Below are 13,890 nucleotides of genomic sequence, written 5' to 3' on the forward strand. Positions count from 1 at the left end.
AACAATTATACAGACTCACAATATGTATCATACTCAACATGAAGTTTAAAACAGGCAGAGTTGTCTTTCATGCCGAAGCCGTGAACTCCTATATTAAAGAAGAGCTATTGTGGACTGAATATAACCAGCACATAATATGCACTTTCTATACAGCACTTTTAAAAACAAAGTTACATGTGCTTTACATAGACAAAGCTTAATAAAAAGCCCAACCATAATATTAATAAAACAAATGACAAAAACAATAGAGCAGAAAGGACATATTGGAAATAAAATGGTTTATAAAACAAAATAAAAAGCTGTTTTAAACAGATACATTCTTACCAGTATTTTAAAGAATGTCACTGACTCTGCCAGACTCAGTCGTCACACAGAACATTACATAGCTGCATTCTTGCTTATATAACATCTGGGGGTGCAGTGGTTAGGATGGAGGGGTTCGACTGGAGTGTAATCCAGCATCACTTCAGAGGGGAACAACACACTTAAAAATGAATCATTAAAAAGCATTTCATGACCTACATCCCACACGTGAATTTACAACTGAAATTAGAAAATCTAACATAATACAAACACATAATATTTCCAAATGTGTAGTATTGACCTCCAACAGGCATTCTCTCAGACAACTCCCAGCTACAAAAGGCTTTGTATAACTTTGTTTACTCATGCTGCAGCTACTTTACAAGACTCCTAAACAGACTGGATATCTAAACATTGCTGCAGTTCCCCTTTAAATGTATAAACTGTACTTTCATCACCAAGTAAAGTCCTGCCTCCCTTCATCCAAACATACAAGTAGGTAAGGCTAAACAATTAGTTCATACAAATTGCGGTTGGTTAATAAATCAATGTTTGTGGATAACGGCAAAATAATACTACCTTCTTCCACAGTACCCCTCTGAACAACCAGTTTAATAAATAATAAGAATAATATGTAAACATTAAAACAAATCTAGGAGGAAAGCGAAGTTCCTAAATCTGTTAACTTCATTACATTTTTATGTCTGCTTCAACTTTTAAAACACTATTCACTCGACATGTGTAATATTTATAAGAGTTTATTGAAAATGTATTTCGAAATAGAAAACATTGGCCTCCATAAGTAAAAATATTTTCATGAGGGAAAACACAACGAGAGAATCCTTTAGCACATAAGACAATAATCAAAATTAAAATCTGCATGCAAAGCCTAAGGATAATCATTCAGGATCAAGCATCCTTTCATTTATAAAAAATAGGTTAAAAGCTGACTCAATCCATCTGGGATTTGCTGGATTAAAACATTACATGCAGGTGATAACGCTAAATCATTTCTTACATCATTACATCACATGAATGACTTACGTGGTTTGCTGAATCTGGTTTTAAACTTACAGGAAAACGTATTCATTTTACAAAATATGACTGGTCCAAGTGTAAAAAAAGGGCAAGAGCTATGATTAAACATGAAGGTGCAAAAGCTATTTGATAGAACCCCCCACAGAGACATTTACATGACTATTTCCCCATTGTAATCGTTTAAGACGCTTTTTTTTCTTGAGGCACAATGTACGTTTAGTCTAAAAAATGATTTATCCGTAACATTCACTTATTTCCCTTTAGGTCATCAATGAGACATTTCTCCTCTTTCTCAAGGATTCTGTAGAAGACGTCTTTGCCATGAGGCCCTGCTGATTTCAGGGGACCACTGAAGAGTTCCCTCATCTGTTTCTTAGTGGTTGGGATTACCAGGATTTCACTATAACTCGATTGTGTGATGACTTTTTCATCAAGGAGCTGGTCCAAAATGTCTGCAACGCAGTTCACTCTGTTGATCAGCTCGGTCCTATGTTTATCCACAAAGTGCTCACCTGAGGAAGGAGGGAATAATGAGTAAAGTGTTGATGATACCATGAAGCCAACTTGATACATTTCTAAACAAATAATTTAATATTCTATAACAGTGACTTCTTTATTTTAAATACAGTGGAGGAAATAAGTATTTGATCCCTTGCAGATTTTGTAAGTGTGTCCACTAACAAAAAAATTAACAGTCTATAATTTTAATGGTAGGTTTATTTTAACAGTGTAAGCAGAGATGGGGTTGTTACTAAAAAAAAGTAATATATTACATAGGCCTATTACATATGACTTTAAAAAAAGTCATATATTACACTACTTCGTTACTCTCTACATAAAGTAACTCGTTACTTTACTCACAGGGCCGGCCCGCCCCTCCCTACAGGCAGATCACGCAGACTGCGGCGCACCTACAGTGCGAACAGCTGTAGGTCCAACACATTAAGTTGACGAAACACTCGAGTCAAATGTAATTAAAGTCAGATCGTGTCTTAGACGGGGCAGTGATATCATAAACCTGTTAATGTACGCATTCAAACACTTTTTCTGTTAGCAGCTGTATTCACCTTGCAGGTGCAGCTATGTGGCTTTATCCTGGATAAAGTGTTTAAGTCATGGATGTTTAAAGTTTAACTTCTTCATCTGTCTAATATTATAGTTGACTTTTCATTCAGGAAGTATGACGCTGCGCTGTCAGTACGCTTCTCCATGTTTGTGATTGGTCGAATGCTCCAAATAGCAAATACCACCCCTTTCATGTGAACGCGCACCTAACTAGATAGGACACGGCTGGCTTGAGCGATCCACTCAGTCTATGGATCCACTTGATAACCCGGGTCGTATTACCGTTTAGCGAGAGCGCGTATGTTTTGGATTAGGCCAACCGGCTAACTCAAACATATCCAGGTTAGGTTGAACCAGCTTCGTAGTATAGGCCCCAGAGGGGCATACCTCCACCCAGTGCTTGAATTGGAATGAAAAAGGTGCCAGTACTCTAAAATCAGCAACTTTTTCAAGTCAATTTTATATATACAGCCCACAAACAAGAATTTGGCTACTATAATGCTGGTGGGTTTGTCTCTTTACTACTGTATATTTTAGAAAGGTTCACTGTACTTACATTTTTTTATGATAGGCAGCGGATATGGCTAAAGCTCAGTAAGGTCAATATTAACTGAAAATATAGCAATCAAAGTCTAGATCTTCTGCTGAAGACACATGAAGCAGAGACCTTTCAGGTGAGAGCCCCTCTGGTGGTGTTCAACATTAATGACAAGGAAACAAAGCTCTGGTCAGAAGCATTTTTTATAAAAAGCTTTAACAAAATTAAGTATTTCTGTACATTTTGAATGCAATCTAACTTTCCAACTCAGAAAACGAAAAACGAAAAAGTGCCAAAAGTCTTCTCACATGGCTGAGCTGCTTTGCAATATACTTCACCACTGAAGAATACAAATATGTATAAAGTAAACTATGATGCAATCTAACTTTCCAACTCAGAAAAATGATAAAGAGCATGAACAAAGAACATGTAAAAATAAATGCAAAATTTGCACAATCTAAAATGAGAAACTGTAACTGCAAGTAACAAAGTCTGAGCCATGGTAAAGAGTTACATTGAACACCAAGCTGATCAGATAACTCCCTGGTTGGTCTGAAGTCCTTCTATCTCCAGGATCTGTACAAATCGGCACATTATGCCAAAAGTCTTCTCACTGGGTGAGCTGCTTTGCAATATACTTCACATTGTTAGAAAAGGCTCCAGAAGGCCTTGGGGACATCAGTATCAGGGGCTGAAGCTGGACAGGCTCTTTCATCAGCACTTCTCCTTCCCTTTGCCAGCCAGGACCTCACATACTGTTCCGGATTGAACTGTCCTAGTGATGGTCCATTACATTTAATGAAAACCAGGCTGGACAGTCGGCTGACAGAGAGAGCATTCCTTTTTGCAGTAAGGATATCGTTCATGCAGCTGAATGCCCGCTCACACTCACTAGTGGAGACAGCGATGGTTCGGACTGCTTTCAGTAGAGGCTCCATGGCAGCAGGTGTACGGGATGCCCTGGTTTCCTTGTATTCGCGAAAGCCCTGAACAGTCTCTCTTCTGTCCACTTTCAGCACTTCGCACAAACGTAGCACCTCTACGTCCCCATACTGTACGTCTAACTCCTCTTCAGGCCAACTTCCAGGATGGATAACTTTCATGTCCTGGATTAGCTGATTGTCCCGGGCCTCCCGGGCATGTAATGGGATTTCTCTTGTGCTGACATGAGAGGAGGTTGTGGAAGTCATTCTGTGTCTCAGATTCTCTACCATACTGCGGAAAAACTGACCTGCATGAATCTGTACAAGCCTGCCATTCTCACGCAGGGCAACACCCTTGAAGGACTTCTCAGCTAGAGCTGTAGGAACTGTAGTCATGTGTGGGCCAGGCATGGTGACCATGGATTCAAAAACTCGTATTTCTCGAGTTAAGAGCCTATCTGCTGTAGGCAGTGTCATCTCTCTTTTTTGGAGTTGCCGAGAGAGGTCGCTGAGCTCTGTGAGCGCATCGTACATCAGTCCCAGATTGCTGACAAACGTTGCAGATGTGAGCACATCATCCAGGCCCTTGTACTTTGCTCTGTCTCTGGAATCCCTGCTCGTGTCGTTTGCAGCATTTGTGAAGTGATCATGAAGCACTCGGTAGTTTTCCCAGACTGCTCTGACGCTCCTTTCACTTGAAGCCACCCAGCGGATGGACAAAACACGCCCTATCACCAGGAGACGCTGTCCGACTGCTTGCGCACACTGCGCTAACTGCCTCTGATTTTTGGGGGAGGCATGGAACAAGGAATAGAGTTTGTCAAAAAAGATCTGGAAATGATTGAGCCCTGAGACCTCCTTGACCACATCCCCAACTGCCAGCTCTAGACGATGATTGGAGCAGTGCCACACAAACAGGCTTCGGAATTTACTACACAACTGGGTAGCAACGCCTGTTCTCTTCCCTAGCATGACTGAAGCCCCATCACATGCAAAAGAAACGAAACACTGACCTAAAAAGTCCTCGTTAAAATCTCTTCCAAGACACTCCATTAACGCCTTTGTGATGTCATCAGCCGTTGTTCCATCCAACTCGATCAGCTCCCAAAAAAACGTTTCGGGCTCAGCATCAGCTAATGCTGAGCGTAGACACACAACAAGCACCGTTTTACCACTAATAGTGGTAGATTCATCGACCAAAACACAGAGTTTTCTTTGCTTTTCTGTAATGTCTTTTGCCATTTTTTTCTTTAGCTCATGAGCTATGTGGTCGATGATTTCGCCACAGGTTTTATTGGAGTGCAAAACCCTGCCCACGTTCAGCCCGTATCAGTTTCTGTACATTCAAATCAATTGGCATGTCTGTGAATGGCCGGCTATGTTTGCCAATTTTATATGCCGTTCGAAAAACTCTGATAGTGGTGTCTAATTCAGATTTATGCATAGACTGCACTTGATGTTGAATAGTTTCACGTGAAGCAGATGTAAGGATGTCAGCAGCTTTTACATGGGCTTGTGATTCTTTATGTTCTTTGATTTTTTTTTCTCAGGCTAGCTTGTTGTTTGCCCTTGTCAACACCGAAATGAGACACTGCACACTCACCCCATTCAGTTGACAGTTTCAGTCCTTGTCCAGTGTGTATTCCCAAAGATTTGACATCTCTGCATATCCGACATCCTAGCTTCTTATCTTTAAGAAGGAGCCATGCATTGGTCTTGCAAAAATATTGCACCTGGTCCGTTGTCCAGCAGTCAGGTGCATCGCTTTGCCCGGTGTTGGTGGTGGCAGTTGCGCCAGCAGCAGCTAACGTTAGAGGCTCTGGAGGAGGCGGCGGAGCTAGTGCTAATGCTAATGCACTAGAACTTGGAGCAGGAGGATCAACCAAAGAAAGCTCCCCATCAGACACAATTTCCAACACAGGCACAGCATTCTCTGTATTTGAAGTTTCTTCCGGCGACAACCGCTGTCTTTTTGCACTTTTATTAATCCACGCTAACATTTTAGAAATGCTAATTTGTGACGTGACTTGCTTTCCTTCTCTCGGGGGCGTGCCTGCTCTGTTCTATCACTCTACATAGCCACCCACTGGGTGGGAGTTGCACTGCATAAACACAACACACGTGCATCTAGGTATGTAAATTGTAAAGCATTAAAACATGGTTTTACTAACAGTTTTCAGTATGTTGTTACTTCGACATTATTATTATTATTATTATTTTGAAACGTGTATTACTATTAAATCACGGTCAAATAGGTTAATTTTGACATAGTCGTTTCCACCACAGTATTTACATGGAGAAGATAAGCCCCGCCCCCTCTCCAGCACGTTCTGTTTGAATGACAGGAGTAAACAGCTGACAGCCGCTGTGAAACTCCAGCGGTTAGAGCGATGAGAATGTCCGTTCGGCACCTCATGACGCATCTACTGAGTACCGGGCGGCTGTATATATATATATGGATGTATAATAAGAACGGCGGGAGAGTGTTGAGTACTGGCACGGTGCATGAGTACCGGAGTACCGCCAGCATGCCGGTACTGAGCAAGAAGTGCCGGTACTCCATGGGTCAGAACCAGAAGTGCCGGTACTGCGTACCGGTGAGTACCGGCCCAATTCCAGCACTGCCTCCACCCCTCGAAAGTTATCGCTGACTCAGCCATGTTTATGCAGCACTGCACGTGGAGATGTGGACGCGCATGTCGCGCAACGCGTTACACCCAACTCTGATTGTAAGTAAGAATATCAAAAAGAAAATCCAGAAATTGACATTATACAAAAGATAACAATTTATTTGCATTTAACTGTAGGAAATAAGTATTTAATCCCCCTGCAACAAACAAGGATTCTGGCTCCCACAGACCGGTTACAGAAGTCCTCTTCCTTTAAAAAAGTACTCCTAATATCAACTTGTTAACTGTATAAAAGACACCTGTCCACAGAATCAATCATTCAGATTCCAGCCTCTCCACCATGGGCAAGACTAAAGCGCTGTCTAAGGACCTCAGGGACAAGATTGTAGACCTGCTCAAGGCTGGGATTGGCTACAAGACACCCAGAAAGCAGCTTGGTGAGAAGGAGACCACTGTTAGTGCGATTATACGGAAATGGAAGAAACATTCAATTACCATCAATCACCCTCGGTCTGGGGCTCCACACAAGATCTGGCCCGTGGGATCACAGTCACCAGGAAAACTATTGGTAACACACTGTACCATAATACATAACATCATGCAGCACCTGCAAGGTCCCCTGCTCAAGAAGGCACATGAAAGGCCCCTCTGAAGTTTGCCAATGGACATCTGAATGATTCAGATAAGTGAAGTTTGTGATCCACAGGGATCACAAACCAAAATCAAGTGTGCACCCACCGTCTACCGTGGTGTATTGAGCTGTCTCTCCAGCTGAGGGTCCAGCAGCTGAAACAAATTGAGGGAAAATAACAATTGCTTAATGATGAACAGGTTTACTTTTTTTTCATGCACACAGCAACATAGCAAAATACGGTAATTCAATGTGTCAATGATACATGCACTGTCATTGGTTGGCAGTTTAATAGAAGACCTAAAACAATAAGACTGATGTTATTCTATATTCAACTAAATGTAAAGATTAAAAGCAACAATGTGTTACTCCACGTCTCTCAATACTGTTCAGCTTCCTAAGTCTATGCTACAACACACCAGCTTGTGTCCAAGGTAATTCCTATCTCAAGTGAATGAATTGGGGCTGGGCCATATATGGATATCATAGTGAAATCATGATGTCAGACTGCACTTTGTATAACGTCATATCTCCTAAGTGTCTTTTCCTGGTTTAAGTGCCTGCATTACATATTTTGTGAAAGCACGAATAATCAACCCTACAATTTTGGTGGAATATATTTGACCAGAAATATTTGGAAATTTGATTATGTCCATATCGCACAGCCTTAAATGACTATGCACCATTATTCACACTACTTTTATGTAAATGTACATCAAAATTCAGTGTCAAGACAGTGTCGTTCTCAATGTGAAGGGTGCAGTTTGAGGAGAAATGTTAACCTGCAAATTCTGTAGACAATATTCCCATTTGCTAGTCTATTATTTTTCATCCATAACCAAGCTGCAGACCCTGCTATGTCTTTTGTGTGGGGCTTTTAAGTTTTTGTGGACTAAAGACTTTTTGCTTAGGTGGAAAATAAATGGTATCCTTTTCAAGTCTTCTATTTTATAATAGCAAGAAAACCTAATGTAGATAAACAACTCACTGTCCCTTGATTCATTTTCTGAGGACGGTCCACCCGTAGATTCCTCTGTAAAATAGATGGATATGGTTAGTCAGAAATATGATGGATGACAATTTGACATAAACTTTAGTGTAGGACACACTAACACTGCATGCTGTGATTGGCTGTTTAAACTGGTTAAAGGCAATGTATGATGATAATGTGTTGGGTTTTGTAATTCCTCTCTTGTGTTTATTGACATCTTGCTCTTCCAAAAGTGTTCTCAGGGTGTGTGCCGTTCAGCTGGCAGATGTGTTCACAGACATCTTCAACAGGTCCCTGCTGCAGTCTGTAGTCCCTGCATGTTTCAAATACTCTACCATCGTTCCTGTCCCCAAAAAGACTAAAACCACCAGCCTCAATGACTACCGCCCAGTAGCACTCACCTCCATCACCATGAAGTGCTTTGAGTGGTTAATCAAAACATTCATCACCTCCTCCCTCCCTGACTTTCTGGACCCCCTGCAGTTTGCCTACAGAGCAAACAGGTCTACAGACGCCATCGCCCTCACCATCCACACTGCCCTCTCACACCTCGACCAGAGGAACACATATGTGAGAATGCTGTTCATTGACAACAGTTCAGCTTTCAACACCATCGTGTCCTCCAAGCTGGTCATCAAGCTCAGAGACCCATGACTGTCATCGGCCTGATCACCGACGGCAATGAGACGGTGTACGGTGCACCATAGAAAGTATCCTGACCTTCTACAGGTGCACCATAGAGAGGATCCTGACCTTCTACAGGTGCACCATAGAGAGGATCCTGACCCACTGCATCATGGCCTGGTATGGCAGTGTCACCGTTTCCACCAGGACGGAGCAGCCATCCATGGAGGACCTCTATTCCCAGCGGCTCAGGAAGAAAGCCCACAGGATTATCAAAGACCCCCATCACCCCCAGCAACAAACTGTTCTGTCTGCTGCCAAATGGCAGGCGGTACTGCATGCAACAGGACAAAAACCACCAGACTCAGAGACAGTTTCATCCCAGAGTCCATAAGACTATTCAACACCTAAGCTTGCAGAATTTACATTTTTGTTGTTGTTTTTCCATATATATATGTTTTTATGTGAAGTAATTGCACTGTTGAGGAACCTGCGATCTAAGTTTTTCATCCTTAACAACACCATAGTTGTGTTTAAGTGATGACAATACATCTTTGAATCTTGAATCAAAGGTTACTTAAAAACAGCTTTTCTGTAGCACTGCACAGTCAGACAACAGAAAATAACTTGCGATCCAATGGACCAGTAACGGAGGGTTGTCCACCTGTCTCTTTCACTGCAAAAATATCTTACCATCTGAATCACCAGAGTTTCGTAACTCAACTGAAATACAGAACATACAAAATATGGATTTTTCATATTTCTTTTTCATGTATTGTATTCTCATCAACACGTTAAAATAATGTTAATTTTTATATGTTTGGACATACAATGGGATTGGGATCTCTTTAATTTAATATAATCCTTTTGCATAACACCTTAGTTAATTAAAGGTAAAAGACAGATTTAATTATTTATTTTTTCATATGGTGTACATTAAGTAATAATTCCTACTGACCTTTTCGAATCACACAGCTCCATACTGGTGGTAACTGTGGTTCCCCGTTGTTAAGTTGAGAGAGTGTAAGGTAGAAGTTACTGTCTGGATTCTCAAAGCCCACGTCAAAGAATATTGAGTGTTGCTTTTCTTGACTATCATTGGTGAGGGTTATTTTCTGTGTGAGAAGAAAAAAAAAAAAAATAACAGAGAGAGATGACAACATGAGATGTGAGGGTCAATATTGAATAAACTAAAGATTTAAGTTGTTAAAAAAAAGTGAATTAGTCACATGGCCAACAGAAATGATGCTGCTTATTTCAAATGGAGAAGTCCTTATTGTTGAACTTAAGTTTGATGGTATATGCATGCCTCTTTTTTACTAAGTTTACAATTTGATATGCCACTGGTAAATTACAAGCATATATTTTCCCACATTCGCTCCCCTAGATTAACAGATTTTGGCAACTGAACCATAGCTAATTCTTCTGTATGTATGGGATATCTTATTATGTCTTTATTAAACAAGGACCATGCATAACAATACATTAATTACAAAAAGGGAAGAGATGATGTATGGTATAATTTAGCTATTAGCTCATTTCCATCTGCAGTCCCTGGGTAGGTAAAAACCTAATAATAATAATAATACTTTTATTTTGGGGGGCGCCTTTCATAGCACCCAAGGACACCTTACAGGGCATAGGGGCAATATAGGGAACAATTAAAACAGTGGATTTAGTGAGATATCAGCCGGGGTAAGACAAGACAAACAACAGTAAATGGACTACAGAATAATCAACAAAAGTGCAGATGTATGAAATAAAATACCAGCATATTTTACGCTCAGCTCGAAACATATTCCAATGCCTGGTGGTTGTAAATTAAAAAGCTGATGGTGCAAAGGTAATCCACCTCAGTGGGATGTTTAAGACTAGTGGAGATCTTGAGGTTCTGACTATTTGTGAGTTCCCTTGATATTGATATATTAAACAGTAGCCATTTTGACGTCTCACTGCATGGTTGACACAGGTATTATTTACAAAATGAATAACTGTCCCATTTGAATTAGTGTCACATCCATTCTAGTCTAGTCAGCATTAGCAATACCAGGAACCTGGCCCATCTACATGAACCATAATAAAATAATATTCACAATGAACAGATCAGATTGCTGACTGGCAATGCAAACTGTACCTCTGGGGAAATCTTGTCTGTTGTTATGTCTGCTGTGAGGTTGAAATCTTGGTGCAGCGTCAGGCCCTCGTTTGGGCGTGGCTTTTCGATAAATCTGAAGTCTTTTTTTTTCTTGTCGATGGTCTGGGGAAAGAAATCAATCTAAGAACAACCCTGCTTCAAGTTTACAGTAAGAAACATCTGTGTTTAAAATGCATTCATGAAACAATAAGGTTTTAACAACAGAGTATTAGGGTCAGTATCTAGAAAAATAAATGTTTATTTTAGATTTTGTTATTTCAGAATAGCTACTGAGGAAAAGGTCATGATAAGAAAGTCATACCTTCGAAAAAAAATTCTTTAACGTTTTGAGAGTAACTAAATAAGTGAGATCAAACCATGCTGCAGCGTCATCGACAATTACCACCGAATAGGTCTGAGGCACGTCTGTGATTGTATTTCACATTTATAGCAACATGTGAAACAGTTAAATTGGCTTAATTGCTTTTCTGTTTGAAGCAGCTCTCCATGGAGCAGAACTTTCCCTCGAGTGATAATCTAAAAAACGAAATGATATCTCGCTTGATAAGTATTATCAGGGAACACGTTATAACACCATGATAAGTATAAGGTTATATGTCAACCATGTATCGATCATTGAGAGTCATGTTGCAAACATAGCTTCTAGCTTTGGGCAGAGCTAGCTCTGTTTGTAGGGACTTGGCTTGGCGACCAGAGGGTTGCAGGTTCAAGTCCCTGAACGGATCAAGTGAAGAGTGGGGACTGATACTTTGTGAGGTGGCAGTTGGTCTCCTGGTCATGCTGAGGTAACCTTGAGCAAGGCACCAGAGCCCCACACTGGGCACTGTAATATAGCAGTCAACTGCTTCTTGTTTAAGGATGGGTTAAAGGCAGAGACTAGAATTCACTGTGTGCGGTGCTGTGTTCAGGTAAGGAAGATTGGAAGTTGATTGTATTAAAATCCTCCATTTCCATAACACACAATAGGACCCTTTTCAGATAAGATTTCCTTCAAATGTTTTCCCTCACTTATGACTTTACTCTCATAACAGGACTACTTTAAGAATTAAAGATGTTATTTTCATAATTTAGCCCAAATACTCCATTGTAGGTTTTGATTTCATTTTGAATGTGTGACAGTAAGATATTCAGTAACCTCTTTAAGAGCAGGATCGAGCGGGATCAGGTAAACATGAAGAACGGTGTCGGATTCGTAGGCTTTTGAATAAATCAACACGTTACAGCGTATTTTTACTGGAAAGCCCATTTTCATCAGGACCGCTCTTGGAGAGAAAACTGGTTCAGACAGCTTGACATGGGACGATGTGACTTCAGACACTGTTTCCACAACATCTCCACAGTCATCTATGTGCAGGACTGCAAACTTTTGCAATACTTTAGGGATGTCATCTGCATAGTATGAAGAATAAACAATTAATGTGAATAAAAAACAATTGCAATGATTATTTTGATATTTTCCTCCATGATCACTTACCTATGCAGATCCAGTGTGGCAGGTACACTTCAAATAACTTCCCAGAAATCACTGTGATGTCTATCAGGGGACCTGCAGGCATGTATCTCATCATTTCCATCCTCTTCATGGGTTCCTCCGAAGAGCAAAACTGGTACTTAAAGCTGACCTTGTCCTGACAGACCCAGCGCAAGCCTGAGACACTGCATTCAAAGTTTCCCGCTTCAGACTTTAGGCTAAAGTATCATGAAAAACATAAAGAGTTTGCATTTGGTACAAAATGTAGCATTAATACTATTGGGGAAATATTTGTAGCAGATCTTAGTGTTCTCTCTGTGAAGAAATCCCAAGACCGAAGCTTCAGTGTTTATTATATTTCCAGTTTGATAATATGCAGTATTTAGGAAACTATTAGTACCTGTAAGTTGATGCCTCATCTTCATCTGTACTGTTCACCTCAGGTTCAAGTTTAGTCCAGCCACTGGAGTCCTTCTGCAGAGGCAATCATTTTTACAAATAAGTGAAGATGTGTCATTTGGAAAAATCACATAAATGATCAACAAATAACTGAATACATAAATAAAATGTAAGGAATTACCGTCATTTTTCCGATACCCTCAAGATCCAAGCTTCTTGAAGCCCCTTGTGAAGAAACAAGACTTAGTATAAAATGATGTTACTATGAAAAATTAAATCTATGCCCTTTAGCACTATGTGCTACATAGCGCTGATGTAGCAATAGAGCAAATTTGTTATGCAGGAAATACTGGTGAGTGATGTCTTTTTGGAAGCTTGAAATAATACAATAAAAATACACTTGACTTTTCACACCTTTGGATCCTAAAGTGATGTTTGACAACTTTTGCTCCAGACCATAATCTTCTTTCATCTTCTCTAAAATCTCCATTGTCACCTCCATAGACTGTTGGCCGTAGATCTCCACCATCAGATCCACAATCTCAACTCTCCCTGCCGTCTCTAATCTCTGACTTGAGATTCTTTGGAGGCCACGCTTGAATTTCTCGAGCTCTCCGTGACTTAAATCTTCCAGTGTTTCCAGAAGCTTCTCCTCCAGTGATGTCACGGTTACTTCCTAATGGATTCAAATGTCATCAGAGGGAATTAAATGTAATATCTCCACTAGTTGAAAACATTTTCCACCTCTTTACTGTCAACATTTGCAAACTGTAAAACCTAAATGAGAGCCGTGTTGTGTAAAGTGTGTCTGATGTGATATGACTCACTTCCTTCGGTGGTTTGGACGGATGTTTATCTAAGGAGAAAACCAAGGAAAAGCCTCATCATGACTGATTCAAAATCAGATTATCAACGACTTCTTAAAGGAAAGGGTTTTATTTTTACTCCTCTAGTCACAAAGAATCGAAGGTTTTTAATAATCGGGAGCCGTGTTCAACAACAGGAAAACGATATAAGCTATATAACTGCATGTATATAACACTTTCATTTACAAACTCCCACATAACTCGTGCAGTATAATCAAAGTCTCATTCATTCAGGCACTAGCTCACTACTTCTGAT

At 40.3% G+C, this 13,890-nt stretch overlaps 1 protein-coding gene across 7 annotated transcripts in view; it reads right to left on the minus strand.

The window, feature by feature from the left end:
- Positions 1-1,043: 1,043 nt before the first annotated feature.
- The window catches only part of LOC117536349, a 57,049-nt gene continuing 44,202 nt past the window's right edge, over positions 1,044-13,890 (minus strand). For 5 of the 7 annotated variants that reach the window (XM_034201169.1, XM_034201168.1, XM_034201163.1 and 2 more), the window contains 11 exons: positions 13,596-13,624; positions 13,183-13,444; positions 12,950-12,993; positions 12,770-12,843; positions 12,373-12,587; positions 12,034-12,287; positions 10,878-11,000; positions 9,702-9,858; positions 8,117-8,161; positions 7,236-7,283; positions 1,044-1,853 (listed from right to left, as the gene is read on the minus strand). In XM_034201169.1, coding sequence (XP_034057060.1) covers positions 1,588-1,853; positions 7,236-7,283; positions 8,117-8,161; positions 9,702-9,858; positions 10,878-11,000; positions 12,034-12,287; positions 12,373-12,587; positions 12,770-12,843; positions 12,950-12,993; positions 13,183-13,444; positions 13,596-13,624 — 1,517 coding nt within the window. In that variant the 3' untranslated portion in view covers positions 1,044-1,587. The remainder of the gene's footprint in view (positions 1,854-7,235; positions 7,284-8,116; positions 8,162-9,701; positions 9,859-10,877; positions 11,001-12,033; positions 12,288-12,372; positions 12,588-12,769; positions 12,844-12,949; positions 12,994-13,182; positions 13,445-13,595; positions 13,625-13,890) is intronic. The other 2 variants (XM_034201167.1, XM_034201166.1) reach the window with 2 other exon arrangements.

This window comes from Gymnodraco acuticeps, unplaced genomic scaffold (genome assembly GCF_902827175.1).
Source record: "Gymnodraco acuticeps unplaced genomic scaffold, fGymAcu1.1, whole genome shotgun sequence".
Lineage (NCBI taxonomy): Eukaryota > Metazoa > Chordata > Actinopteri > Perciformes > Bathydraconidae > Gymnodraco > Gymnodraco acuticeps.